Source organism: Chelonus insularis, unplaced genomic scaffold, assembly GCF_013357705.1.
Source record: "Chelonus insularis isolate UGA/USDA-ARS -01 unplaced genomic scaffold, ASM1335770v1 contig_358_pilon, whole genome shotgun sequence".
Taxonomy (NCBI): domain Eukaryota; kingdom Metazoa; phylum Arthropoda; class Insecta; order Hymenoptera; family Braconidae; genus Chelonus; species Chelonus insularis.
The window spans coordinates 977,325-1,004,581 of record NW_023276522.1 but is presented as its reverse complement, the minus strand read 5'-3'; the positions used below and the strand labels follow the sequence as shown (position 1 = coordinate 1,004,581).

At 27.5% G+C, this 27,257-nt stretch overlaps 2 protein-coding genes across 2 annotated transcripts in view; one reads left to right on the top strand and one right to left on the bottom strand.

Annotated features, from left to right (window-relative positions):
• Positions 1-15,216, bottom strand: part of mspo (M-spondin) — a 51,138-nt gene extending 35,922 nt beyond the window's left edge. Inside the window, exons 1-2 of the mRNA XM_035083251.1 lie at positions 14,825-15,216; positions 11,761-11,980 (exon numbers count right to left, since the gene is read on the bottom strand). Coding sequence (XP_034939142.1) covers positions 11,761-11,980 — 220 coding nt within the window. The 5' untranslated portion in view covers positions 14,825-15,216. The remainder of the gene's footprint in view (positions 1-11,760; positions 11,981-14,824) is intronic.
• Positions 15,217-21,725: 6,509 nt separating this feature from the next.
• LOC118066996 (odorant receptor Or1-like) lies at positions 21,726-27,046 on the top strand. Its single transcript, XM_035083501.1, has 5 exons — positions 21,726-21,807; positions 22,507-22,852; positions 26,483-26,687; positions 26,762-26,917; positions 26,996-27,046. Exons 1-5 carry the CDS (start codon positions 21,726-21,728, stop codon positions 27,044-27,046), a joined length of 840 nt encoding a protein of 279 aa, XP_034939392.1.
• Positions 27,047-27,257: the final 211 nt, after the last annotated feature.

Sequence of the window (27,257 nt, the reverse complement as noted above, 5' to 3'; positions counted from 1 at the left end):
AGATCTCGTGACAGCTTAAGATAAATTCAGTAGATGATGACGCTTCTTTTTTTTTTGTTGAAGAAATAAAAAAGACAAAGAATTTGATAAATATAAATAAATAAATTGACATCTATCTCAAGAAAATATATTGAATCATCTTGTGAAGGGAAAAAATTATTGGAATTTCCTTTAAACTTAGTGAACAAGAAGAAATTGCAGAAGAGTGAGATGGCACTGAAAATTGCAAGAAAATTCCTCGACTGTGATTCGAATCATCCTTTTAGATGTATAGGTTGAAGAAGATGGGATTGTGAAGATCGTGGATGCCACAAAGAAAAGAGAAAAGGTGCAAGATAAAAAAATTTTTTCAAGGGATAAAAAATAATTTTTTTTAATTTCACATCAAAGAATCAACCTTTTTTCCTTAATTCAAACTACTGAATACGTTGGTAATTTAATTGAATAGTAAATAAGGTCAATAGGAGATTCATACTGAGTGGGTTGAATATTTAAATGTGAATAAATAGATTCGAGTGAAAAAAATTCACATACACAAATAAGATAAAAAAATCGAAAGAAATAAAGTGGGATTTGAGTGATAAGAAAAAAGATTAAATAAAAATAGAAATGAAAGGATAGATAGAGAGATGAAAGCTAGACTCAAGAGATTCTTCATAGTAATCGAATGATATTCAAATTTAAATGCTCGCCGCAATAAAGTGTTTAAGACTTTAAAACTTTATTTGACTTTCAAAGTGGCTCTTCTGACTCGTAGAGAACTATATGAATAGTCGGAAAGTAAAAGGGGGATGAAAAATAGGGTAGAGGGTGAAATGAATTCAGAAATCTATTTTTAATTATTATATTCAAAATTCTTAATCTGTATGAAAAAAATTATTCACTCAAATTTTTTCTCATGTTCATCATTATAAATTTTATAAGACAATAATAAACTTGTAGATAAACATAAAATAAATATCAGAAAATTACTAATGAGCGGGCAATAACGAGTTTGTTTTACTTAATTTTGAAAATATTATTCATTATAATATTTTTTCGAGACATTTGAAATAAAACGTATATGATAAAATTTTTGTTTCCATTCATTCAAAATTCATTTCAATTACTTTAATATTTTCCTGTATTTATTTAATTCATTGTATTTATAAGAATACAATAGAAAATTAAATATAAAAAGTGTCACCTGTTTCTCAACAATTTCATTTAATTAAAAACACCATATGTTTGATAAAACGAAGAATATGATAATCTTTTTTGTCAATTTTATTATCCTAGGTGCTCTGAGCTATTCTAGTGGCTTCAGAATGCTTTAGAAGTCGGTGGAAGAGTTTTAACGCCTCGGGAATGGTTACTCCCCGTGGATAATGTACTCCTGGGTAATAACTAGACGAGTAGAAAGTCAAACTCATACAAGTTTTAACATTTATTTTATCATCTGCAAACACACGTTTTTTCATTTTATTTTTGTTCATATATTTGACATTTCAGATGTTACATAAAAAATAATATAATTACTACACAGTCGTCTTGCAAAAAAAACAAATTAATGAAAACTTATAAATAGTCTTTTAAAAAATAGATTTGTTTTGCAAAGACAAGTAAAATGTAAAAAAAAATTCGATTGTTGTCTTCGAAATATTATTAACAAAAATTAAGATGATTAAGACTTGAATGGATAATTTTCTGTAAACTATTTCCAATTCATGTGCATTCAGACCCTTTGAGAATTACGTTTGAATCAATTCAGTAGCCTCTAAAATAGCCTGAGGCTGACAACCAGACAGACGTGCAAGCGATAAGATTAGCATTTCGTACTGTATTCACTAGAATAGAACACTTAAGAGTTTAATTAATTCAAGACTAATTAATCAATACACCTAGCAAGATTTTCAGTTTCCTATTACGTAATTAGAACTCTATAAGAGATATTCAAATATAAATTAGCCATATCCAACAATTATGTAAATATGAAAATACATTTTTAGAGATTTTTTTTGGAGGATTAAAAAATGTGATTAACTAAAATAATTTATAATTTATCTAAGAAAGTTTTTTTTATAACAAAATGTAGATTTTAAGATATTATTTTAGTGATGTGTAATGTCTGTAGTGGTTGTTTTAATTTAAATGAAAGTACACTCGTTCATACACATAAACTGCTTATAAGAAATTTATTCCCACTTAGCATCAAGAATTAAATCGTGAGACCTGTTATAAACAATAAGTAATTCCTCTTTCATCGACTCCTTAATTTTGTATAACAAAAAGAAAAGCAAACTTGAGTAATGCTACGTAATCTTCAAGTCTCATACAGAAAAGTTAATTAAAAATTATTATGCTCATCGAACCATAAATGCTGAAATCTACCAGTTCATTTTCGTATGCTTGCAGATGAAAAGAAAATGTAAATAATATTTAAATAATTAAAGAGCTCATCATTCAGTGATGACAATGGAAGCATTATTGTCACTAAGGAAGTTGAATGCTCAAAAATAATTAAATTCTTCAAGGCATCTTAAACTTTAAAAATGCTATTTTCTTTTGAAAATCCAATATAAAAGATTTTAGGACGAAAAAAATGCGATATCGTTCATTAAATATTTAACAAGTCTAGAACAAAGTCACCCCTTGAAAGTTAAGCACCTCAAATTTAAAGAAAGAAAAAAACTCGAAAATCAGAGAGTTTAATTCACAAATTATAGTCGTCAGGTCACTCTACTTCTTCCATTGTTCGTCGTAATTCCCATTATCAAAATTTTCGTTTTAAATTGTAGTTTTTTTGTCATATAAAATTATATTTTTCAACACTAATTAGGTCACGTTTTACAATTTCTTTTTATATTTATAATTATTCTATGCTTGAAATAAAATAATTGACACATCATAACTTTATTGTTAACTTAAATCATGAATATAAATCCCCCATGGATATGCAATACAAAGAATGAAACGAAGACAGTAATGGTAGCTATGTAGTTCTCGTGTTAACCATGACACTGGCCATGTTACCTATTTATGTTTCTACACGCGTGTCAATAATTGTGACCAGATGCCGGTGCTAAAATTGGTGATTCAGCCAGTGAAATACCGATAGTTCGTCAGGTAAAATGAAGACTGGAACATGCCTAGTTGAACTGAGAAGAGAAATTTGTGTGTGGTTAACTTGACTGTCAATCGTGTCACACCATCGACTGTGACATCATGCAGACATTGAAGCTAACGACAGGTTCAGAATAGTGTAAAGGATATTCTAATGCCATTGGATCAACACACATCAATCTCGTATCTACCCTCTGCCATTTGTGACATTCTTTACTCTTGCATTCATCCACATTAAATTCAGTACGTCTGTCAATTTCATTAAATCTGCTCTGTAGATTCACTTTTTGCTAAATTTTAACCCTTTTATAATATAATAATATCAATATTTTGTTTCTCAATTAATTGAGAAATATAAAAATAATATATAAATAAATGATTCATGAAAGAAATATAAAATATGCTCTAACTTGAATATATATTTGGATGGATAAAAGAAGAAAATTCATCACATAATATAAAACAATAATATGCAAAACTTAAAAGTTCAATGTATATCTGCAAGCATCTTAGCGCAATCTCCAAGTTGACGCAATGCAACACAACTTCTACATAGCAAACCACAAGCGAGCAATTTTGCGACTTGGCAAAGATGCAAAGGTGAAAAACCTCTTCTAAAGAGGGTGCAAAATGAGGTGTTGTTAACCTCTCTATATGGCAGCAATGTTATTTGAGAATGTTGAGAAAAAAAGGCATGAAAAAAATGGTGAACTTGACAACAAAAAATCGCTTATAATTTTGGATTTTAAAAAAGTCATTTAAAATGTATACATTTAGAATATATGAGAAAAGTCAAAATGCAAGTTGAATTCAAATTTTTACAATTCTAACATTTCGCGACGACTGTAATGACTTTCTTAACGACTCTCGGATCCGAGATTCACCCTCTAAAATCCCTACTGTCATTTACGATGAAAATCCAACTGGAAGAACAATTTAATGCTGCTACACTTGAACTTTCCACTCAATTTCTAGCCTTATCTTTCGGCAGAAAATATTATGGATATGCGACCAAGCAGATTGCGTTTATTTGTGATTTCATGCGGGCGGATAAAAAGTTTAAATAAATTTTTCATTGGAATTTTTCACGGCTTCGGTCTTTACGGTACGAGTAAGATGATATTTATGCAGGAAATCCGTAAAATTCTAGCCGACTCCCCCATCTGCATTTCTACCCTCGTTCTTGCAGTCTCTCCTACCAACATACCACACAGTAACCCTTATATACTTTGCTCATACCGGATTGCGCCTCGGAGATTTCTCAGAAACGATGCTTTATAACCATCTAAAGTCTGATGATATATTTACTACAATAATACTCCAAAATCTCTGAGCATTTTTTGTTCCTTCACATAATTAAAAAGAAGTCAAAAAATACCAACATGATAGAAAAATATAAAGTGCGACTCTGTTTTATTGTTGAGATTTTGAAAGAAATAAAAACTTGTCTTAATCGTTAAAAGGTCAAAGAGAAAACCACTAAGTGGAAAAAATTGCTCAAAATATAAAGCAAGATATAAAATCAGAAAACGTCATCTTACTTTTTAGTATTCCATACCGATAAAAAAAGTATACTTTATCATTAAATACTAAGTGTAAAATAAAAATGAAAAAAAAGGGAATACTTTTGAAGTTAAAATAAAATAATTCTCAAGAACATAAAAGGGAGTTGTAAAATATTTCAAAAAATAAATAAATGTCTGATAAAAAATTATCATTTTTCGTTTGAATTTTTTTCCAGAAATAAAAGATAATTGTTCACGAAGAAAAAATATTTTTATTGTAATTTAAAAAAAGAGTCAAAATTATTTAAAAAGTGATGTCAATTAAAGGTTAACCTTGAATAGCATTAATCAAAATAATTTATTCATGCAGTCGAGACCTTTTTACTGACAATCACACTTAACTTGGACAAAACCAACCTTCGTTTACTTCATGAATTTTATATTAATGAAAAATCTAATGTCTCAGACTTTTATTTATTATCCATTTATATCATTAATATTAAACATCAATTTATCCACACTTAAATACACTCAATAACTCGTATGTATTTATGCATTGTTCCGAATTTCACTTGGAAATTTTCGTGTTTAATATGGGTAATTTAAGCAGCTCAACGCACAGAATTATATTTACATTAATGGTAATCATAAACATTATATATTTAACAAAAATTTCATAATTATTAACATAATATTTATTTATTCGATGCAAAATCAATGTTTTGAATGATAATAAATTTTCCGTAATTATTTATTGAAACAGTTTATTATGAAGCTGCATTTTTTATTTATCCTCCACTGATTTTTATTTTTTGAAATGATTTATAACAATAATTAATAGGTGGCAAGGGTCAGGATAAAATTAATTAGCATGTTAACTTTAAATCAATAATAATCTTCATAATGTCATAAGAAAATCTGTCATATTCCTTGGAACTTGATTGATTCTCCAATTCTATACAAATTATTCCAAACTAAAAGATGTAGATTAAAATTAAGCTTTCAATTTTTTGACATTTCCATTTTTCTATAAAATCCAAATTATCCTCCAAAAAAAAATTCGTCTTTTCGTGAAATTTTTATTATTCCCAATTCAGACTTTTTATCACCATTCTTTTATTTTATTTTTAATAAAAAATTAGATCCAATCTTAGATAGTTGATGATCATGATACCTTTCCATAAGTGATTACTCATAATTAATGTTCAATGAGTCATCAATTTTTGCTACTATTGCTTTATGATCCATTCAACAGTTAATCAAATAAAAAGTTATTTCTACACGTTTTTTTTTCCATCACCAACTACAAAAGACTGAGAAAGATCTCATTTTAAAAACTTCATCATTTTCCCTTATCAAACATAAACTTATTCTATGTTAGCTGTGAAAGTAGCTGAAACTCCTTTGATACGCAGCAGAATAATAGATAAATAGTGGGCTAACAGAAGGTGCAAAACAGCAAAATAGCCTCAAGATACATCAGTACCTGAAGAACAAAGATCTCAAGCCAATGCATGTATAGCATTGTCAGTAGAAAATACGTCAGCAGCAGGTTATTCTCGTTATTCCGTATACAAGTAGATTGCTCTGTTACGTTCGCCTCAAGACAACTTAAGTGAAAGGGATTATCTAAGAACTGAAGGGAAGACGAGACGTGGCCAATTACCTAAACCATCAAGACATTCCTTCACGCAAAGCTCTGAAAGCTCTAGATTATTTGAAGCAATCGAAAATTTCACGTTAAGATCGTGAGAGAATTTTCTGCAGGTTATTTATATTCAAATTTTATTTGAAATTTCACACAGCAACTAACTTGATCATTAACTTTGGAATTACTTTTTAAGTAAAGAATGTCAAGAATCTTTTTTTCACATTACTGCAACATGAGTTCTCACACATACACTTTGCTGTGATGATTAGCTTCTAGATAAGGTTTATCATCATTAATATGCTTTTAAGCCACATCACAGCGAATAGCAACCCTCCACTCATATTACTCAGCATAATTACAACTTCTGACATGGTAGGGAAAGTTTAATTACCCGACATATAAAAATACATAGCCACCAATCGTTGAGTACATTCCTTGATGTTATGGAATCAAATCACACAAAGACACCGACTCTATCACCATCGTTGGTCTAGTTTAAGTCAACTTGAGACATTATGAGGCCCATATATTTTTTTTAAGAGCATAATTGTCGGAGGAATTTCCTTCAACATCAATATCCAATAGAATTAAAGATCTACCGTCTTTTGAAAAATTTTAAATTAAGGTATATGATAGAAACTCTTATTAAAATAATTTTTTATATCATTTAGAAGTATATTATTTTATAAAAATTGCACTGGAAATAATTCAAACTTGTAATTAAAAATGGTTTGACTGGAATCTTATGTAGATTCCATTGACTTATATTTGAGGAATAATTTCACTAAATAACTTGAATTTTATATATACATTTTTTTATAATATTAAGTAATGGGAGTATTTATTTAAATGAATTTAGCAATTAAAAAACATAAGGGTCAAGAGGATCTTTGATTTAAAAAATGGGGTAAAATTTTAATTAATCAAAGTAGAAGCTGCTCAACAAGTCATGAAAGTTTGATTAAGAAATCCAAAGAAGAGATTGTCAAATATCAAAACACACAAATACTTGATGAAAAGTATTTTTTTCTGTAATTAATTTGTTTGATCCTGATATACAGACGAAATTTCAATAAAAGAATTTTTTCCAAGCTCTCGAGAAGAAGAGAGTAAAAAAGTAAAATAACGAAGGTATTCATTTCAACTTTATTTTGTTATCCTCTGGACCTTTGTCTTCTTTATTTTCATTTGGTTGTTGTTTCGTTGAAATGTTACACGAATTTATCGATCGTACAAGATACGATCGTGCGCATTCACGAAAAGCTCTTTCTATATGCTATCCCCTCGGGCGTCCAGCTTTTCAGTCAGTTGTGTGCCCTGTGTGCTATAGAAATGAGGAGAAAAAGGGGGACAGTGAGAAGAGAATGTGGGCAAAAGCGAGACAGTGATGAACAGTACAAACCCCACTTGCAGGTTTCCTGTCGACGCGAATACCGCGAATGAATTCAACGTAACGAGGTGCCAGCCGATCGGAATTCGAGCGCGAGTCCTCACCAACTCCCCCTCCCTTTACGCCTACCTCATAACTAAATCTACGTGGCCAGTTTCTCGAGTACACTAGGGGCTGAATAATCACTCTCAATATACCGGGAAAATTAGTGCCTTCTGGGGATACAGAAATTTTCATGACACAAAGTTTTACAGCAAAAAATTAGTTTGCTTTTTTCATGCCTTCAGGCTTAATACTCAAAAGGGAAATAGTATCGGAATTGTATGGAAAAATAATTCACATCAATACTGAAATAATTATCGTTCTAAATACATTGATATTTTTTTGTTTTCAATATTGTAATGAAAAAAAGTTTAGAGATGAAAAAATCCAATATTGGAAAATATTAAAATTCAATATTATCATGGTTATATTAAAGGATATCCTACATCTTATATTTTTAATACAAACGATTTTATCAAATTTAATTGTAAAGCTTTGACGACTCCCCCTTGTTATGATTTTTAAGACATTCCATGACAAAAAAAAGAACAAAATAATTTCGCCAAAAAAATGGAATAGTGGTCATAAAAGAGGAGTTTCAACCCTTGACCCTAGGGGTTGCAATCCCGCAACATAAATATAGAGTAGCCTGGCGCCATCAACAATTCATCGCTATTATTACGTGCATCCTAACAGTAACACTCTCAACAACTATTGGGGTATGAAGAGGTCGGTACCACCCTCATCGCTCATATAAGGGAGGTATGCGACATCCCCACATTAGCCACGATGTTACACCCCCAACATTTCCATCGGGATATGCGAGTACTCGACTCTCTAATCTGCATCACTAACTACCACAGTTTATCCCAACCATCCAACTATTGCGAGTGAAGCTTCAACCCCTTTTACACTTTTTCTCTTATTCATCTCTCTTTAAAACTCACGTTGTTTCGCTAGATAACCACCAAGGGGCTAAAGGATTTTCCTATTCCATAAAAACACATTAAATTAACTCTGCAGTAATGTAAAGTGGTTCTCGGAAAAAATAGAACAAAATATTTTTCGAACATGAGAAAGCCATTTAACGAACTCGGGGAAATTGCGGCTAACTTTAAGAAAATAAACTTGCATATAAATGAAAAAAAGCTCATATCCAATTATAAAAATATTTTTATAATACACTACAAATACAGTGTGATGGTATATAATTTTATCGTAATAAACTTATAGGCTTATTTTATTTTATAAACAAAAACATTTTTTTCTTAATTTAAAATAAAAGTTATGTAATTACTAATAAAAAGAATCATTTAATAGATATTGATTCAAAGAAAAATTCACATAAAGATAATTAGGACAAGTGTCTCAATTAGCAATTTAATTAGGTTCTGACCTGATTCATAGATAATTTAACCAACTTAAAAGGATTTAAAATTAGTTTTCTATAAATTATAATTAAAGTCAGTATTTTAGAATAATAAAAAAAAAAAAAAAACTAGGAAAATGGTTTCCTAATCAAGAAATGAACTCTCAACCATTCATTAAATAAACGAATACTTTCCCTATCAAATGTCCTGACATTGGAGACATTCACTTTTGGCTCCTTTAATTTCACCCAAATTGAAGCAGGGACTCTAATAGGAACCTTTCCATTTAGTGTCTCGATAGTCGTTAATAGGAACATAGTCTCTAATTGGTACGTTTGCTTTTCTAGACAATGGTTGCAAAAATTTTGAAGTATACTAATTGTTGTCAATTAATTTAATTTCATTAAATTTCTTTTTTTAATAAAAAAAAATATTTAAAAACAAAAGATGGAAAATAATATCTTCAAAAAAAAAAAAATTGAAAATAAAGTTGAAATTTTATCTTAAAAATAACTAGATTTTTGTTCAAAATAGGTTAATAAACACGCTTTTCTTAAACAATAAGGATTTTTTCTCAACAAGAATATTTTTAAAAAGTAGTAAGTAAAAAAAAAATGCCCTTTTCTTGTTTCATTACTCTTGAAAGTAAATAGAAAAATTGAGATAATATTAGCCGACATTTTTGCTTCTATTATAATTTTTCACAAATAGTAGAAAAAATATTAGAAGGCAATAGTAATGAAAGATGAAAAAAAAAAGGAAATAATAAAAATTAGTAACCTTCTTAAGGATGAAGGATAGACAGAAAACTTTAATAAAAGAGATAATAAAATCAGACAGTGAAACAGGTGTAGAATATAAAGAAAAGTAGAAGATAGAAATAAGTGAAAATATAGTGAAAGAAAAGACGGAGATTTAAAAAGAAACAAAATATAAAAAATAAGAATAAAATAATCATGGTAATAATAATAATAAAAAAAAAGTAAAAATGGAAAGAAAAGGGGTGAGATGTTCATACAAAGTGTGGGATGAAAAGTATGCACGTTCTTTCAGGCCTGCGGGAGTTGCGTTTATTAAATCAACAAAAGCCTCCTGAGGCTTCGTAGGGTAGAGATAGTTTCCATGGAGCCACAAACTGCATCAACCACAAAATAAAAGTACAAGGGTGAGAAATATATTATGAAATACTTGAGATAAAAATAAAAGCATTATTTTCATTTTCACGTTCTTTTTTTATTTCTTTGTTTCAATAAAATTTTTGGTCCATTTGAACCTGACTTAAGCAATCAAGCTGTCAGTACAATCCAACCAATAAAAATTTGGATCTACTTCATTCAAAAATTCAGTTCATCTTCTAATTAAATGTCTAGGTATGACAAGAACTTATTGTAAAAAAAAAACCTTCAGTAATTATTAATTATCAATATAATAAATAATTTGATAATAAATTCACAATCATCGATTTTTTATGCTTTGATTTGAAATTTATGTAGGTAGTAATTTGGTGATATCAAAATAAGAAAGCTTACAATGCGTAAATTCTACTTGTTCAAGAAATAAAGCGATTTTAATAAATTTAAAAATGTTTTCAAGGTAGTTAAAAGAATAAAATGTTATCACGCACAAGTATTTCAACTGTACTATGTGGAGTTATATTTTCTCATCCATGTTATCCAAAAATATCCTGTCTTCGTGTTTGAATATTTGACTCTATTTTCATTCTTTCCGTAGAGAGAAAAAGAAAAAACAACAAATCGTTTTGTAAAGCGGAAAATCAGAACTCAATTTACCGTAATTCAATTTTTTATTTTTCACGTTTTACTCTAATTTACTTTTTCTGCTCCTACGTCTATACGTAGGATTGTTTATCTCTTATAGGAATTCCTGAATGCTTCAAGACCACATCATAAATCACTGTTGGGTCAGGCTGAGTTTGCAAGCTCAAGAAGGAAAAACTATCACGCACGTTTGAGTTTGAAATATTCTAGAAAGAATACTCAAGTATATTTACACTTGGATTTTCAAAGATTGTAAACATGGGAAATACATCGAGGAAGATGAATTGCAATCGAGAAAATAAATAATAGTATTTTATTGAAAATTCATAATAAAAATAGAAAATGAATAATGAAAAATTTCATTTTCATATCAAAATTTTTTCTAATTAACCATTTTTGAAATACTTATACACTGAATGTATAGATAATGAAAAAAAAATATTTCTAGATCAAGAATAATTTTGTTCTTCGTCATCATCACACTGAACATCTGACGCCGGTTTGATGTCAGTGTTATTTTGATTAAAAATAAAATTATTCTTGGTAATTTAGGAATATCGTTTTTTTCCAGTGATATAGGGAGATATTATTATATTACCACGTAGAATTTGAAGGATATGATATTACATACCAATGAATTTAATGTGCATATCACATTCTGCAATTTCATTCGAGATTTCATTTCGAATTGTTGTGACGAGAGTATTCCTGTGTTACTCAATTCATATAATATACCTTGATGTTCATCAGTGTAGTCATAATTATTATAGACTATCATTGATGAATATGCCGTTGTATCATTCAACATTTTTGTATTTTTCGAAAGTATTATTTCAAAAAAAAACCGGCACAGAAATGAAGTAAATTAAATCTCAATTTTGTTCATTGTATTTAAAATATTTTATTGGCAAAAATCACTTACCAACAAGCTTGCCAAACTGTGCAGGAGGTCGCCACTCTGGATAATGCTTTGGAAATCTTGCTCTCGACCAATAAGTCCTCAGTATGATTTTGTAAAGAACTATTTTGTCTTGTCGATCTTGATTAGTTGATCCGCATTGTGAAGCCACATGTGACAAATGAATCAAAAACAAAAATATAATCAACAGCGTAGGTGTCACTTTTGAAAATTTTACGTCCATCTGAAATTATAAAAACAAAATTATCCTTGACATGTGAAACAAAATTTCAGTTTTAAAAACAAATTTTCAAATGAAATATTTTTAACAAAATTTAAATGAACAGTTAAAAATGAGTTTTGTGAGTAGTTCAATTAAGCATCAAAGACCTGTCAATCTGATGTTGTAAAGTGATGGAAATGAAAAGCAAAAGTTGAGAAAAAAAAATGAAACAAAATCTTATGTGCGAGTGACGTTCGAGATCAACACCGGAAGTATCCCGACGGATTCAGAGAGACAAGATAAGTGTCCCAAGTGACTTGTTGGCACCATCAACGATGTTTCACACTCTTTTTCTTGCTCCTTCTTATTTTATTGACGTTCTAAATTTTTCGTTCGACATTTTTGAGATGTAGTGGTTTACATTTTTCGCCACATAATTATGGAAATGTAGGTTAACCAAACAGCCCTCCAATTTATGCTAATAACTCAAATACTTTGATTTAAATAAAAAAATTCCCTCACTTATAAAAGTTACTTTCCAGTGAGGTTTCTAAATGAAAAAAATTAAAATTAATTGAGTAGTTTTCATTAATATATCGATTTAATTAGCAAAAATATCGAAAACCAATCAGACAGAAATGCTTCACTTTAGTTTTAATTCAACACTTGGACCTATCAAATATCAGAAGAACATTTGACCATCATGGTATATTTAATTTTCAAATAATTACACTCTATATCAAATTTAAATCAATTTTATTAAGACTGATAATATAGCATATTTTTCTAACTGTTATACTTTTGATTAAACAGTAAATATATAAGGCAATACTGTTTAATTCTTTAAACGATGAAATCAATGAAAAAAATAATTCAACAGACGATATAACATAAGTGTAAATAATTGAATTTTAACTAAATAATAACTTTATTGGAAGATACTTGAAATTTTTATACAAATATTTAATAATTTCACGGAAAAATAGCTTAATCAATAAAATCTGTAAATTTTTTGGTATGCAGTATGTTAATAAATGAACATTCTTCTACAGCATATTTTATTTCAAACTTTTGATTGTCGAATAAAAAAAATGTTGTGTATTTCACAATTTCGGTTATAAGTATCAATCTCACTGTCTCCTTGAATAGATCCAAAAAAGACTAATTTCTAATGAAAACTAAGTATTTCCGTACTTGAACCAAAATTCTTCTAAAAATAACCAGCTTCTCTTTTGGATCTCACTCGCGTCAGTTTGTTTGTAATAAACATATTTGATACACTGACAAAATCGTATTCTTGATGATTATGAACCTGCCATCATTCGTATTATGTTGTACATGTATTTTTGTTTTACTTAAGAATATTATGATCAATACTGGAATTATTCTTAATCCACAATTATGGTGTTGCCAGTGTACGATTAAATGTCTATTCGGAAATATAATGTTTCGATTTTAAATATAATAATCATGAGAATATTTTATTTTAGCTATTAGTTACTTCTAATAAAAAGCTTAATTTATATTAAACAACAATAACGTCAAGAACATTAAAGAGTGCATTTTGTTATGATTGATAAAAAAAAAATTTTGTTTGAAGTCGAATTTTTCATTTAAAAGTAATAAAATAAATTTTATAATTAACTTTTAAAAATACTTAAGATAATTATTGTAAAAATAAAAGTGATCTAGATATATAAAAATATCTCGAACGAAGGTGAAGAAATGCATAAATCTATCAATTAAAGAAGTGATAAAATAGTATGGAGAGAATATTGGCAATAAAAGAAAATGGAAAAGTTTTTTTAGAAATAAAGTTAAAGGGTATGTTCTACTTAACGAAAAGCTTAACGAGATATAGAGGAAAGAGGTATGTGCCAACTAACGGTGATGTGAGTCTCGACGATGAGCCCGTTTATATCTTGTTCTCGTTTCTATTCTCGTTTCCACGAAAACATTATGCGTCAGTGGCCTCTTCAACTCGGAAGACAGTAAAGTAAGAAAGCAGAGTAGTGAAATGAAAGAAGAGGAACGGGAAGGAAAATTCAAAGACTCAAGTCCGATGATTTCGAGATTTCGCTTACCATCCTCTCTTCTTATTTACCCACCCTCTTCACCGGTTTTTCAACTTTGAGGTTAACGACTTCTGTAAATTGCTGCCAATTTGCTCGGTCATTATCAATTTTCACAAACTTTAAATTTACGGTAAAAAATTACTATTTAAAAATACTTTGATTCACGTTGAAAATCGAGGTTTTTCTTTAACTTTCAACATCTTCAACTTTTAGAGAAAAATGAATTAATATAAATTACAAATGCACACAAAGAATTGTATTTTAACAAAATTAATACGTTTATTTTATTATATATATATTTTTTTAAATTTATTAATTGTTGCTATGATTGATAATAAATTGATGAAAAACTTTTCTAATTATGCTACTTGTTGATATTCAGTGGCTCTGATGAAATGAGTCATTCTCCATTAAATATCCTCTTTACCATCACTCGTATTGCTTATTATCCAACTACTCTATTTATTTTATTTATTGGAAAAAAAACTTCTTCGAGGTAATAAGCTAAAATTAGAATAAAAATTAAAATGAAATGGAAAATAGAGATGATATTTTTTCACTCAATATGCATTGAGTATTAAAGAAAAAAAAAGATATACAAATGCAATATTTATTTTTATAATGGATGAATCAGTTCATCGATGTTCAAATTAATATTTAAAAAATAAATAAATAAATGAAACATTTACTATTAAATTATGACCGAAAGGGTGAACTTTATTGAATTAAAGTCTCATAAATATCTGAATAACATAGACTATATTAACAATAAAAAAGGAAATAAACTCACCTTATTGAGTCAAAAATTCTACTTATGAATTTTCAGTAGAATTTTTACCCGGAACTTTTTGATGAAAAAAAAAGTCTAAAGAAGACACTAAAAGTTTCGTCACATCACCATAATTACAATAAAACGAAATCTTGATAAATTTATTTTTAAATAAAATTAATTTTTAAAACTAAAATACAAATCACTGAATTCCTTTTTAAACCTCACAATACACAAAAAAAAAAACAATTCAATTATTTTTATGCTGTAAAATGTATTTAATAACTTCTTTTTTTTATCAACTTTTGGCCATAAACTTCACAGCACATAAAAAATATAAACCGCCAAAAAATATAAGCTGCCGGGTGTGATGATAAAAATGTAATTCAAGAACGACGTGATCTTCACCAAAGTTAGCGCGTTACTGTGATGCGTAGACCCATGTGCGCCAAATTGAGCTTCTTGCGCGTTACTTGAGCGCATGCGCAAAGATACAATTACATTTTGACCGCGGTGATTGGAGAAATTGGATATTTTAATCATTTCATCTATAATTTTTATAATTAAAAAAAATTTCATTTCTAACACACAGAAAATTTTTGACTCAGAAACTTATTTTGTAAAATAATATTATTAAAAGAATCTGTTAAAGCAATTGATACATAGTTAAAAAAAAATGAGGTTTGTAGTTAAAAAAATAAGGCATTACGTCACGCACATCTCTTTATCCTGAGAGTCGATCTAACTTTTTTGCAGTTCTATACGAACAATTAGCAACTCGCCGACGCATAAAAAAACCAATGAGTTAACTTATTGAACAAGTCGGTTGATCTCAATAATATTACATTTATACGATTATCATTTTTACAATTCATTTATATTTTATTTAACTTACATAGAAGGTCAGTGTGTTTGGTTAAAAGAACTAGAGCTAACGCAAAGTATGTACAGTCAACTCTCGTTAATTAGAAACCCGAGGGACTCTTAAAGTATTACTAATTATCGAGTGTTTGAGATATCAAATAGTTCGAAATATAAAGAAATTTTGTAGGGAACTTATCATAGTCCCGATTAATAACAGTTATGTTCTATTGTCAATATCGTGCAATGTAATCCAGCTACCACATGTATGGTGTGTTTCAAATTGCCTTGGTTGTTATTGTCTTTGTAATTGATTGTAACGAGACACATGAATTTTTATCATTATGATTATCGTGATGATAAAATTTTCCTGATATTTGAGATTTTATTTCGATGATTATTTACGAGTTTCACGATGAAGAAAATCCTGATTGTAGCTACAAACTCTCTGAGATAAATTTTTATAAATTTACGGACAATTGATTCCAATAACTGTATCAAAGTATAGAGCGATAATAATTTTAATATCTCTGATATTTTTTTTTTTTCAAAGTCTTATTGAATACTTTAGCAAAAAGTGATGACATATGAAATAGAGTGGATGAAGACAGCTGATTGAAAATCCGAAATAGTATTTATTTGATAGAGTATTATCATATTAAAGTAAAAGCTCATCAATTTAACGTAGTAAAAAATAGAACAATAAATTTGTATAGAATTTAGTGTGTTAAAAAATTTTGAAAATGGTCGATAAACTGGGGTTATAAAAGGCTAAAGTTTGTACACACAAAAAATGGCTTATGACCCCAAATAGCGTGGTAAATTTTAACTAGAACATTATAAATTTTTATTTTGGACAAACATAAAAAGTTTTCTATTACAATGTAACTGAATGCTTTATTGTTATTTTTGGTTTTTTATGTTTGTTTGTTTTTTTTTTTTCATGATTTTGAACATTATTTAGTGTATATGGTTTTGAATATAAAATAGAAAACTCGTGAAATTAGATGGAAAATATGGTGATGCAAAAGACATTATGCAAAGATAGCAACGAAGTTTTGAAAGATCATAAAAAGTTTTAAAAAATAAAGTAAAGTATATTTGAAAATTTTAAAAATATACTAAGTGAACTGAATTTCATGTCAAGTTACAACAATAAAAGTTACTTTTAAAAGAAAATAACTCGGACTAGATAAAAAAAAATATTTTGATGCATCCATGCATACATTTGCACCTTTGGAAAATGAAAAATTTCGATATGAAATTCAAGTCAATTGATTTATAATATCTAACTGATAATATAAATAGTTTATTGCATTAATTAAATATAATATTATTAATTGATATGAATGTCAGAGTGTGTTTCATAATTATACAATAAAAACTAAATTTAATTAAAAATAAGATATTATCTTTTGATTAATTGAAAATTAAATTAAGAACAATTCTTGAATATTAATAATTTTCCATAGAATTGGAAAAAAAGGATTTAGTTTAGATAATTGAACATGAATAACTTAAAAGACTGAAATAAAATACTTAATAAAAGTTGCATTAATTTTACTTGACATGGATTCTTTTTGAAAAAGTAGATGTATATAGAAAAGTAACCTTTAGCACCTTTTTTATGTTATTTTTAAGTGAAACTTGAAGCTTTTTACTAGCGAAAATTGCCATATGTTCTATTCCACAAAGCAGAAAGAAAAACCCTTGACATAAATCCACTGAATCGCACATTGCTATGTCTTTTAGTATAAACAGAAGAGACTTTTCAACTCTGACACTAAAATGTCAGCCTGTAGTATAACTACTTTTTGCTACTCACATGAATGTTACTTCAATTATACGGTCATACAAAAATAAAAAAAGAATTATGAATAAATTGCCCTAAAAAGCAGCTCAACTAAAAGACAAAAATAGAAAATAATTGTTTTAGCTTGAAATTAAGTATTCATGTGGACAGTTTTGAAGCTCATCTAATTTTTGTTAATTAACAATGATGCTAGAATCAAACAGAAGAGAAGAAGAATTTTTTTATACAGAAAGTGGAACAGTAATTGAATCATTGTACATCAGCTCGATGATTGCAAGAGTTTTATGAGTCCATTTTTGATTGAAATTCCAATAATTTATGTTTCAAAAGTTGGTTGGACTGAATAACCTCATTTCTAAATTTCATAAAGAATCGTAACTCACTATTTTTTTTGCCTACTACTGGTGTATGCCAAGAAAAAATTATATTGCTGAACATGTCAAATGAATGCTAAACATTATCGTTGATCAAATCGATTTTGACTTTTGAAATGTTTGCTATGCTATTAATTTTGAAACTAGAATTAATCAAAAGTTTAACCGCACCAAAAGTTAAGCAGGACAAACACTAACAATCAATATTGAAATTCAATAAGTCTATGACATACAATGAGGAAGAGAAAAAAATAGCTAACAGAAATGAACTGAATGATTAAAAATACTATTACAATTACTGATAATTAAGTAGATATCATAGTAAGAAACAAAGCTAACTTATTGACTTGCTATGTGACTGCTACTTATTCAGATAGTTTTTTTTATACAAATGCAATTGACGCTTATAAGAGATTAAATAAAATAAAATTGAGTCAATGGTTATTTTTTCAATATTACAAAAAAAAAAAACGCTTATTCGTCTAATTATGAGCAATCTTGCGTAACCCGTAGAGAAAACAACGTGATTCCACATCGATTTTCGAAATAAAATCAAATTCACGAGTTTTTCTCGTTACACGAAATGGAGAAAACAACCGTGAGTTTGTAATAATTTAATGATCAGCAACATCAAGGAAAGATTGAGAAAAACTCAATATTAAAATTTTATTTCTTTGAACAAAACACTGGAGAACTGCTTACTCTGGTGAAGGGTAAAAAGAGGGCAAGGGTGAAGCAGTATAGTACAGTGAATGTGAAAAAAGTAAAGACGAGAGTAAAAGGTCTTATTGGCCTTGTTCAAGCGTCCCCTTTCATTTTCAAACTTTTCTTCTCTGTTTTTCTTCTTTAATTTTTTTCTACTCAGACGTTATTTCACTTTTTCCTTATTTTTGTACTTTTTTTTTCACTTATTCATCCGTTTCTTTAGCAAGAATAAAAATTGAAGAAAGCTTTTTTCAAGTAGCATTTGTGAATTATCTTTGCTCAAAGTTCAAAAAATTTCCCTTTTCTTATTTTATTTTTATCATCGGATATATTTCAATATCATCTTATTACTTTAATCTTTATTATTTTTTTTTATTAATTCTTTGAATACATTTGGTCAGAATTGTATATACTTTATATGCAAAAACCGTGTTTTTTTCCATATGGGAATTGAAACTTTTTATATAAATTATTGACAATATTGAGCTAAAAAGAATGACTGTGTTGGATCAGTAAACAGTCTATAAATTAAAAGTATCCTGAGTAAGAATTTTTTATGTTGAGAACAGAATCCGATACGGATTAACCTAGTTCAGATCAGATCCATGTCATATAAACTATATGTTTCAAATGAAACGGATTGTTTACGTCATCTTATAAGCTTCAAAGACGATAAATAGTTATCACTTCTCAATTTAGATGATATCTCTTCAAGATGATCAAGTCCAAAACACATTAAAATTCTACGCAATCATAAAAATAGCTATTATTGGGGTAAAAAAACCAATAATTTTCACTCTACTTTTCCAATTTATATAAAAAATAAAATAACAAAGTGTTTCAATTAAATCAATTCATGTAATCCAACCTCAACATAGTAACACCTTTCGTCTTTGTCAGATGCCTTGGTAACCCTGATTCAATTAACAAGTTTCAAGCGCTTTTGTCATTCCTCTTTACCCTGTTCTATTGATTTTTTTGTTTTATTTTATTATTAATACTAATGTTGAAAGAGAAAGAACAAGATGTGAATTTTATAATAGATACGTCAAGATCGTTTGAATATTTCAATCGGTGTAGAAAAACCCTCGTCCTTTAGAAGTTTTTCTTTCATCCCTTAATCTTCTACTTGAGGTTAACGTTAGAACCATAGTTCATTTTTTATTTTCAGGCTACAGATACCAATTTATGTACGAAAAAATAAAATGAATTGATGGAAGAAAAATACTATTAAAATTATGTTCAACATTGTTCTTTTGATTTTAGCCAAAGAAGAATAAAAGATCAGAATAACCATTTCAAAATTATATAATAAACTAAAAAAAGACTAATTCAATATTTATTGTAACTGTTTTTAGGAATATATATGTATATTCAATATGAAATGTAATAAATATTGATACGTATGGAGATAATAATTCAAGTAGCTTCAAATAAAGCTATGAATAAATGTATGGAATTAATATTTACTCAAATTTAGATTGAATTTAAATAATAATTAAAAGTCAGTAAAAATTTTAATTAAAAAACATTACTAAATAAATTCATCAATTATGAAAAAATATCAATTAAATATACAATAATAAATTAACATCTTTTATTCAATAAATTTACTAACTCAATCTCTTCAAATATGAATTAAATAATTATAAATAAATGATTAAATTTATAATGATTAAATAGTGATAAATTAACTCAGTATATTTACTACTACAATATCTCAAACGAATGATAAAATAAAACTGTCTTTTTTTTTTATTATAATGACAAAAATATAATAAGATTTGATAAGAAAAAAAAAACAAATGAATTTACTGAACACCACGCAACAAACATTAATTACTAAAATTCATCATTTCTCCTTTATTATTTACTAGTCGTTAATTAACAAATAACAATAAGAAAGGAAATGCAAGTTTGTGAATTCTTCTGTAAAAATAAAGTAAGTAATAAGGTGGACTCTGTCAGAAAATAGTTAGTTCTTTAGAACTAGATAATACTGTTCTAGACATCTAGAGCATAATTAATTCCAGTTGTAACGAAACAAGAAAAGAAATGCAGCAAAAAAATATGATGCAAATAATGAAAAAGTAAGAATAAAAATATGTACAAATAAACACAGTTGTTAATTAAGCAAATGATTGTCAATTTATAAATGAAAATATTATTTTATTATTATTAACTACTTTTTATGCCATTTACTGTACCTAACCGTCTCTAAAGCAAAACATCTGCATATTTTACAATGTCATTAGACTCAGTCTGAAGTCAACTAACATATTCTTTTGATATTTATCTTCTGAAAGACATTGGTATGAAAAGAAAACTATTGAGCAAAAAGAAAAGTTCAAAATCAACTATAATTTCAAGTTTAAAAATTTTTAATAAATCTTAGATTAAAAAAGAAATTATATAGCGATTTGTAACTGTGGATTACAATCAAAGAATAAAAAAATATCGACGATAATAAATTCAATTGAATTCTATGGTTATTGTATTTAAATGTTTACAACTCATCAAAAGATGTTTTAATTTTCTCTCAACTATACATGAAAAAAGGAAATATTTTAACTCACCTATTAAGTAATCAAGAAAGCTTGCCATTGGTTTTCATATTCAATGGCACAAAAATTCTCCTTTTCATGATCCACACTAAAGAAATACTATTCTCAAATTGTATGAAAGCACCCTTGCACTCTTTTTTATTAATCCATTTTTGACACCTGAAAGAAATCAAAAATATCATCTTTATAGTATTCCAGATTCGTACAAACTACATTTTCTTCTGCTTCAAATAAAATAAAATAACACTATTGTCTGACTCTAACCAAAGTTTTCAAACGTTTGTTACGAGAGCTTACTTTGAACTGATGTTTCTATAACTTTACAAGCAACCCCTTTGACATATGAATTCTTAATACTAATAATTAGTTTAATTATCATGTCTATGTCACTGACAATTAAATAAAAAACATGCTCTTGCCATTTATCTATTGTTCCAAGACAATTTTCAAATTGAATTAAATGATTAATTCAATCGATTCCTTACTTCAATAATAAGAGAGAAAATTATTGTCTCTCTATTTTCTAAATAACGTCCTCTATACCACAAAATCATAAGACAGTTGTAGAAGGTGATTCAAATAAAATTTCATTGTGTAAGTGAATGATGAACAAATTACCGGAAGCATTTCGGATACTTATGTTTATTGGTCTTTGGAAATCAAATGAGGATTGGAAAACATGGAAGTGTATACTGTATCATTGCTACACAATAATATTTGCATACCATTCAATTACATTTTTTTGTTTTGGATTTTTGGGTTTAATTTTTTTTTCAACAAATATTTTTGAGCTTGTTAATAATTGTTCAATGGTTATTACAATATTTACTGTAATTGGTAAAATGTTTACCATTATTATCCAAAGGAAAAAGATTATTTCTTTCATACAAAAAATAGAAAATCTTGAATTGAGTTTAAAAAGTAATGAAGAGATACAGCTGAATAATCATTATGAGCAATCAATCAGGTAAATTGTTTTGTCAATATCATTATGATTTAAAATTGAACTACTTTCGTTATTTTAGTAGATTCATTCAGTTTCGTTCAGACATTGTACACTTACTAGGATATTTTTATTGATTTTTTCTTTGATTGAAATTTAAGTAAAAAATGCCAGTGTAAAAGCTTTAAAATACGTTATTTTATTTATAAATAAAAGCTTAAATAACGCTATCTTCAAATTAATATTTAACTTTTGAAAATATATTCTCTACCTCCAAGATTCAAGAACTAGATTCAATTGAATTAAAATCATTGGAGGACTATTGAAGATCAGATTTACCACAATATTTTGGAGCTTTTTAACATTGACATTTATTTTATTAATATATACACATGAATCTACCTAAAGAAAGTTAATTAGATTTTACACCTCTATTTACATAGCATTTGTTGAGATAGCAGTAATTCTTTTTCATACGAATAAGGTTTATGAAGGCCATCGAGAGGGTTCATTACCTTTCAAAGTATGGTATCCTTATGACACATCAAATATCTATTTATTTACGTTTTATCAACAAATAATAACTGTTTTTTTATCTGCAAACGTTAATGTGGCCTTTGATGTATTACTTGTTGGAATGATGATGCATATTTGTCTGCAAGTAAATATTCTCAAATATCGATTTCGAAGAATGTTGAATGATGTGAAAAAGTATTCACTGGAAAAAAAGGAAACATTTGAAAAAATTACTTTCTCTGAATATGTTACTTTCCATAGTAGTATTTTAAGGTTTGTAGATCTTATTTTATTACCATGTAATTTATGTCTTGTAAATGTAGATTTTTTATTTTTTAGTTTGGTCAAAAATTTAATGGATATTTTTTCTATAATAATATTTATTCAATTTGCATCAAGTGTTTTTATACTATGTACTGGAGTGTATGCTCTTGCTCAAATGCCAGTTTTTACATCTGAGTTTTCAGCTTTTTTAATGTACATTTTATGTATGAGTTGCCAAGTGTTTATTCCATGTCTTATTGGCAATCACATGACGATTGAGGTAATTAATATTTTTTCATTCAAAGTTAAGTTCTTCAATAATAAAGAAAAGAAGAAACCTTCTACTGGAAACCTTTAAATGAAACATTAATACATAATAGTAAATCCAACCATTGTACTTCTCTCTGGACAATTAGACAATGAACCATCATTCAATAATCTGAGTATTGGATTGTACGATTATACAACTCAGGACAAAACTAGTACTGCGTACACACACAACCAATAATGCTGACATGTTTTATTATAATCTCACTTGAATATTGATTTCGATTATTGATACGATCCTATTTGGATCATACTACTTAGAGTCATTGATTCAGTGCAATCCCTCAGATAATTGGCCCAAAAATCTACTTTTGGTGGCTACTGTGAGGGGCCACCTCACAAACCGGCTAGTCTTAGGATGTTAGTTCCTAATGACGAATCCTGGACAACTGAGCTCAATAGCATAAAAGGGGACAAGAGTACTGTGTAGTGCAATTTAACTCTTTCTATTACAATAATTAATAATACTTAATTAGTAGTTAAATTAGCCGATAATTAAATATTTCATCTATTATTTCATTTCACCGTTGAACATTAGGGAGAAAAACCGTTACACTACTCGGTTAATATTTTAGAAAATTTTAGTGTTCATTTGCTTCCTAATACATAAAATACAAAAAATCCTTTCGAACATGATGAAAATGAAAAACATTATGCTTGAAGATAGTAGCTTTTTTTTCATTCTCGAGAAAATAATAATTATTCTTCCAGTTTGCAGAATTAAATAATGTTATTTATGATACCAATTGGTATGACTTGAGCAATAACATTCGAAAATGTATGAATGTAATAATGATTAAATCATCAAAGCCAATAGTATTTTCCAGTGGATATATTATTTCGTTATCATTAGAGGCCTTCAAAAAGGTAAGTAATTTTTGATTCTATACCAATTCTTTTTTTCTGTATGAAAGTTAAATAATAATAAATCCTTCTATTCTGTAGCTCGTGAAATTATCTTACACTATTTTCAATGTATTTCAACAATCTTCTTAAATACTGTTGCATTTTGATCCTGTTAAAAATTCATACTTCAATTGACCGAAATTTTTATATTTATTATACCAAATAAAAACGAATATAAATATTTAAAAAGCAATAAATTGATAAACATATTATTATGATAATAATGTAAATTATTCCTAAACATATAAATCATATAAAGTACATCGTTTGCATTTATTTTATATTTTTGATATGGAACGCTATTCACATATAATAGCCAATTTTATTTGAGTCTACAAATAATTCTTGAATGGAACTGACCCAGAAAAATTCTCAAGACAGTTGATTCTCCCTTTCGATTATTAGACATGATATATTTATATATATATATATAATGCTCCCTAATATATCTATAAAATAATTTAAAAAGCAGTATTTAAACAAGCAATAAAAAATAAATTCCCTTGACTTATCCTAAAAATATCAACAAAAAAAATATAACAAATAACACTAATCATTGATGTCTGATTAATAATATGATTCTTCAATCCTTATAACAATTTAATCAAATCGAAAGAAAGTTGAATTAATTTTAAATAAGTTTTTAAAAGATACTTTTCAAATTCTAAAAATTATTTTAACCTATCAGCTGTTGTTATAAATGAACCAATCAAGTGATTTTATAATACAACTTAAAGAAATGTCACGAGAGCTCGATATAAACTGACTTTTCTTCAGCTTTGCGCATAGTCGTATTGACACATGAATTATAAAATATCACTTACCTACGGTATCTATTCTCTTGTGCTATTATTTCGTAATTAGCAATAATTGTGTTCCATTTATTCTTATTATCTAACAATTTTCAAATCGAAGTGAATAACTGCCTCATGAGGTTTTCCTCCCAGGGAAGTAAAAAGAAAAGTTATTGTCTTTCTAGTATATCAACTACTTCCTTGATATCACATTTATAGTACTATATTCTATCAACTGATAATGGATATATTACCAGAAGCTTTTAGAATGCTAACATTTCTTGGGCTTTGGAAATCAGATGAATGGAGAGTCTGGAAGTGTATATTATATAATTGCTATACATTATTGATAGCTTATAATATAATTTTTTTTATTTTCTCCGGAACGATGGGTTTAATTTTTTTTTCTACAAACATTATTGATATCATCAATAATTCATCATCTATTTTCACGGCTATACCAGTACTTTGGAAAATGAATACTATTATTGGACACAGGAAAAAAATTATCAGTGTAATTACAAAGCTACAAACGATTGATTTTCAATCTAAAAATTATGAAGAATGGCAACAGAGAGACCAATGCCAAAAATCTATTAGGTAATAATTATTCTACCCCATTATAAATATGTTAATATAAAAAAAAAAAATTTCTCCAAGTTAAACTCATTAATACTCAGCTAGTTTATTCTAAAATTTTGAAAACTTTTTAAAACAGTCAATTTATATTTGAATATTTAAAAGTAATTGATTTTTCTAAATTAATATAAGTAATAAAATACGTCCTATTCTCTAGTATTGTTTCTTTTTAATGTTAATAAAAATTTTATCAGGTTTTATACATTCGTTTATCTTGCATTTGTTGGAACATCAGTTGTAATATTTCATACTCTTTATATCTTGATGTATTATCAAAAAGGTTTATTGCCTTACAACGCATGGTTCCCTTATAATATATCAAACATACGATCATTTACATGCTACCAACAAGTAATTACTGTCATTTTTTTCGCCAACATCAACTCGACATACGATGCCCTTCTTCTGGGAATAATTACACATATTTGCTTACAAGTGAATATCCTTAAATATCGATTTAGAAGAATGCTGAATGATTTACAGGGACATTTATCAGCTAAAAGCGAGTTTAATTATCAAGAATATGAAGCAGTAGAGAGAAAGCTTATCACTGAATTCGTATCATTTCAAAATGCTGTTTTTGAGTTCGTTGAATTAAAACCATTATTTTTGTACAAAATTTTATTCTGCAAAAGTTCGTTAAATATTTTCAATTATAAAAGTTTTTTTTTCAAGATAATAATATAATTAAAAGAGGCGCGCAGTGAACTATTTTACATTTGAAGACATTCTTTTATTTTTTGTCTGAAATATCACAAACACGTTTCTCTAATGAACATTTTTCCAAGTTTTGATGAATATTAATGAAATTCAATATTTTATGAGTAAACACTCGTATCAACTCCATTATCATTCTACCAAATAAACTTTGATTCTAAAAAATATTTTTAAAAAACTTTTGCAAAATAAATTTTTGGAGTATTTTTTTAAACAATAACAAATCTTTATTCATTGTTTTTTTTTGTCTTCTCAGACTTGTTAGTAATCTAACAGAGATATTTTCTCAAACAATGTTTGTACAATTTGGATCAAGTGCCTCGATCTTATGTACTAGCATGTACGTCTTATCCCAAACACCAGTATTTACATCAGATTTTTTAGCTTGTTTTTTATATATTTCGTGCATGTTTTGTCAGATATTCTTTCCATGTCTTATTGGCCATCAAATGACTCTTGAGGTGACTATTATAAAATTAAAATATATTTACACGATGAATAAATAAATTAAATTTTATCAATAAAATTTATTTAGTTTGCTAATTTGAATGATGCCATGTACAACACAAATTGGTATGCTGTGAGCAACAATTTTAGAAAATGTATGAATATAATAATGATTAAATCCTCTAAACCAATTTTATTCTCTAGTGGTTATGTCATTTCTCTGTCATTAGATGTATTCAAAAGCGTAAGTATAAAATTATATCTCATTCAATTTTTCTTATCAAATATTTTACACAAATAATTTTATTTCTTCAACATTTAGCTGTTAAAATTATCATACTCTATATTTAATGTCTTTCAACAAGCTTCTTAAAGGATCGAAATTGATTAGGAAATGAATGGAATAATTCTTGAAGAATTTTTCTTCAGATGATCATTATTGATTGATTTACTGATTTGGATCATCAGAAAACAACACCAAGGTAAAGCTTTATACAAATTATTTAGAATCTTCAAAAAGGAATTTTTTATTATATGAGAAAGTATTTTTGAGGTTTACTATTGAGTAGTTATGCTGTAAACAA